The 2,549-nt window shown below is 61.2% G+C and overlaps 1 protein-coding gene across 1 annotated transcript; it reads left to right on the top strand.

The window, feature by feature from the left end:
• Positions 1-6: 6 nt before the first annotated feature.
• Positions 7-2,543, top strand: KCNA7 (potassium channel, voltage gated shaker related subfamily A, member 7). Its single transcript, XM_005879603.2, has 2 exons — positions 7-167; positions 1,701-2,543. Exon 2 carries the CDS (start codon positions 1,869-1,871, stop codon positions 2,514-2,516), a length of 648 nt encoding a protein of 215 aa, XP_005879665.2. The 5' UTR covers positions 7-167; positions 1,701-1,868; the 3' UTR covers positions 2,517-2,543.
• Positions 2,544-2,549: the final 6 nt, after the last annotated feature.

Here is a 2,549-nt window from a genome sequence, read left to right as displayed (position 1 = left end):
GGCTGCTCTTCGAGTTCCCCGAGAGCTCGCAGGCCGCGCGCGTGCTCGCCGTCGTCTCCGTGCTGGTCATTCTCGTCTCCATCGTCGTCTTCTGCCTCGAGACGCTGCCCGATTTCCGCGACGAACGCGACAGGCCGGGGCTTGCAGCGGTGGCTGCGGCGGGACAGGTGAGGAGGCGGGGCCTCGGCGGAGAGGGGCGGGGTTTGTGGGGGAGATGGGCTGGGTCCGTGGGTCCCTGGCCTATCAGAAAGCGGGGTCAGGGCCATGGAGGCGGGGGCCTCGGCGGAGAGGGGCGGGGTTTGTGGGGGAGATGGGCTGGGTCCGTGGGTCCCTGGCCTATCAGAAAGCGGGGTCAGGGCCATGGAGGCGGGGGCCTCGGCGGAGAGGGGCGGGGTTTGTGGGGGAGATGGGCGGGGTCCTTGGGTCCTGGCCTATCAGAAAGCGGGTTCGGGGCCGTGGGGCGGGGCCTCTCGGGAAGGTGGGATCTGGCTGTCGGTGGGCGGGGCACGGGGGTCTGGTAGGAGGACCTGACCAAGTTCAGGTGGGACAAGGGGCTTTAAGGAACGAGCAGCCCAGCGACAGGCCTGTCAGGGGACTCCACCATGAAAAGCTAGGGGCGCAGGGGTGCTCAATAGGGGCGGGGCCTGAGGGTCGGAATAGGAGGGCCCGTCCTATCAGAAGGCAGGGTTAAGGCAAGTGAGAAACCTGGCTTGCAGAGGAGGGCAGGAGTACCTGAGTACAGGAACATTAAGAAATCAAAGCTGGGGGCAGGGGAGAGCCTGAAAAATCTGGGGTCTGTGCGGCCCATGGTGACCGATGGGAAGGATGGACTGGAGGTGGTGAGAGTCGGACCTGAAGAAAGCAGCTGAGGCCCTGGCCCGTTCGCTCAGTGGTTAGAGCATGGCCTGCGGATAGAAGAGTCATGGGTTCCTTTCCCGATTCCCAGTCAAGAGCATAAACCTCTGGTGAGGATTAACAAACCAAAAAGGAAGGAAGGAAGGAAGGAAGGAAGGAAGGAAGGAAGGAAGGAAGGAAGGAAGGAAGGAAGGAGGAGAGAAAGAAGGAAGGAAGGAAGGAAGGAAGGAAGGAAGGAAGGAAGGAAGGAAGGAAGGAAGGAAGGAAGGAAGGAAGGAAGGAAGGAAGGAAGGAAGAGAGAGAGGAAGGAAGGAAGGAAGGAAGGAAGGAAGGAAGGAAGGAAGGAAGGAAGAAGCTGAGGTAGTTGGAGACAGCGTGGTGGGTCCTGAGGGCCAGGGTAGGAGGAATCCATCACAAACAAAGCCGGGAGCTGTAAGAGTAGGGGGCCAGGGTTTGGCAGACAGAGCGGTCTTTGACCATTATAGCATTATAGCCTGGGCTGGGTCTGGGAGGCAGGGTCCATGGGAGTGAGGCCAGCTTAGGGACCCTCCCTGACTAGAGAATTCATGCTGGGGGCCGGCTTTGGACAGGAAGAGGTTGAGCCCCGGCCACGCGTCATTTCAGGAGGCCCCAGCAGTGGATGAGGGGCCATAGAGTCAGCCAGGCAGGCATGACCCCGGGGTCCTGGGAGAGTCTATGACAGCCAGGTCACTGCTGGCCCGGGAGCAGCGGCTGTTGTCCGATTTGTAGATAAGTAGTTGGGTATTTAAACAAACAACGAATATGGCCATTCCCGTGTGTCCCAGCCCTGGTGCGGTCCTCCCTGAACCCCTTCCTCCTTGCAGTTCCCCTCTCGGCTGAACGGCTCCAGCCCTGTGCCCGGACCCCCACCCCGCACACCCTTCGATGACCCGTTCTTCGTGGTGGAGACGCTGTGCATCTGCTGGTTCTCCTTCGAGCTGCTGGTGCGCCTGTTGGCCTGCCCGAGCAAGACGGCCTTCTTCAAGAACGTGATGAACCTCATTGATTTTGTGGCCATCCTGCCCTACTTTGTGGCACTGGGCACTGAGCTGGCCCAGCAGCGGGGGGTGGGCCAGCCGGCCATGTCACTAGCCATCCTGCGGGTCATCCGGCTGGTGCGCGTCTTCCGCATCTTCAAGTTGTCTCGGCACTCGAAGGGCCTGCAGATCTTGGGCCAGACGCTCCGGGCGTCCATGCGCGAGCTGGGCCTCCTCATCTTCTTCCTCTTCATCGGCGTGGTCCTCTTCTCCAGCGCGGTCTACTTTGCCGAGGTCGACCGGGAAGACTCCTATTTCACCAGCATCCCTGAGTCCTTCTGGTGGGCAGTGGTCACCATGACGACAGTCGGCTATGGCGACATGGCCCCCGTCACGGTGGGTGGCAAGATAGTGGGCTCCCTGTGCGCCATCGCGGGCGTGCTGACCATCTCCCTGCCTGTGCCAGTCATTGTCTCCAACTTCAGCTACTTTTACCACCGGGAGACGGAGGGCGAAGAGGCCGGAATGTACAGCCATGTGGACACGCAGCCTTGTGGCCCCCTGGAGGGCAAGGTCAATGGGGGATTGGTGGATGGAGAGGTGCCTGAGCTGTCACCTCCACTCTGGCCCCCCCCTGGAAAACACATGGTCACCGAAGTGTGAGGGACAGTCAAAGCCTGCAGGACCTCACATTTC

This window comes from Myotis brandtii, unplaced genomic scaffold (assembly GCF_000412655.1).
Source record: "Myotis brandtii unplaced genomic scaffold, ASM41265v1 scaffold601, whole genome shotgun sequence".
Lineage (NCBI taxonomy): Eukaryota > Metazoa > Chordata > Mammalia > Chiroptera > Vespertilionidae > Myotis > Myotis brandtii.
Note: the sequence above shows the minus strand (reverse complement) of the source record. Positions and strands in the feature narration are given on the sequence as shown.

Coding starts and splice junctions, on each gene's coding strand:
- KCNA7 (XM_005879603.2), top strand. CDS start 1,869: ATGAACCTCATTGATTTTGTGGCCATCCTGCCCTACTTTGTGGCACTG.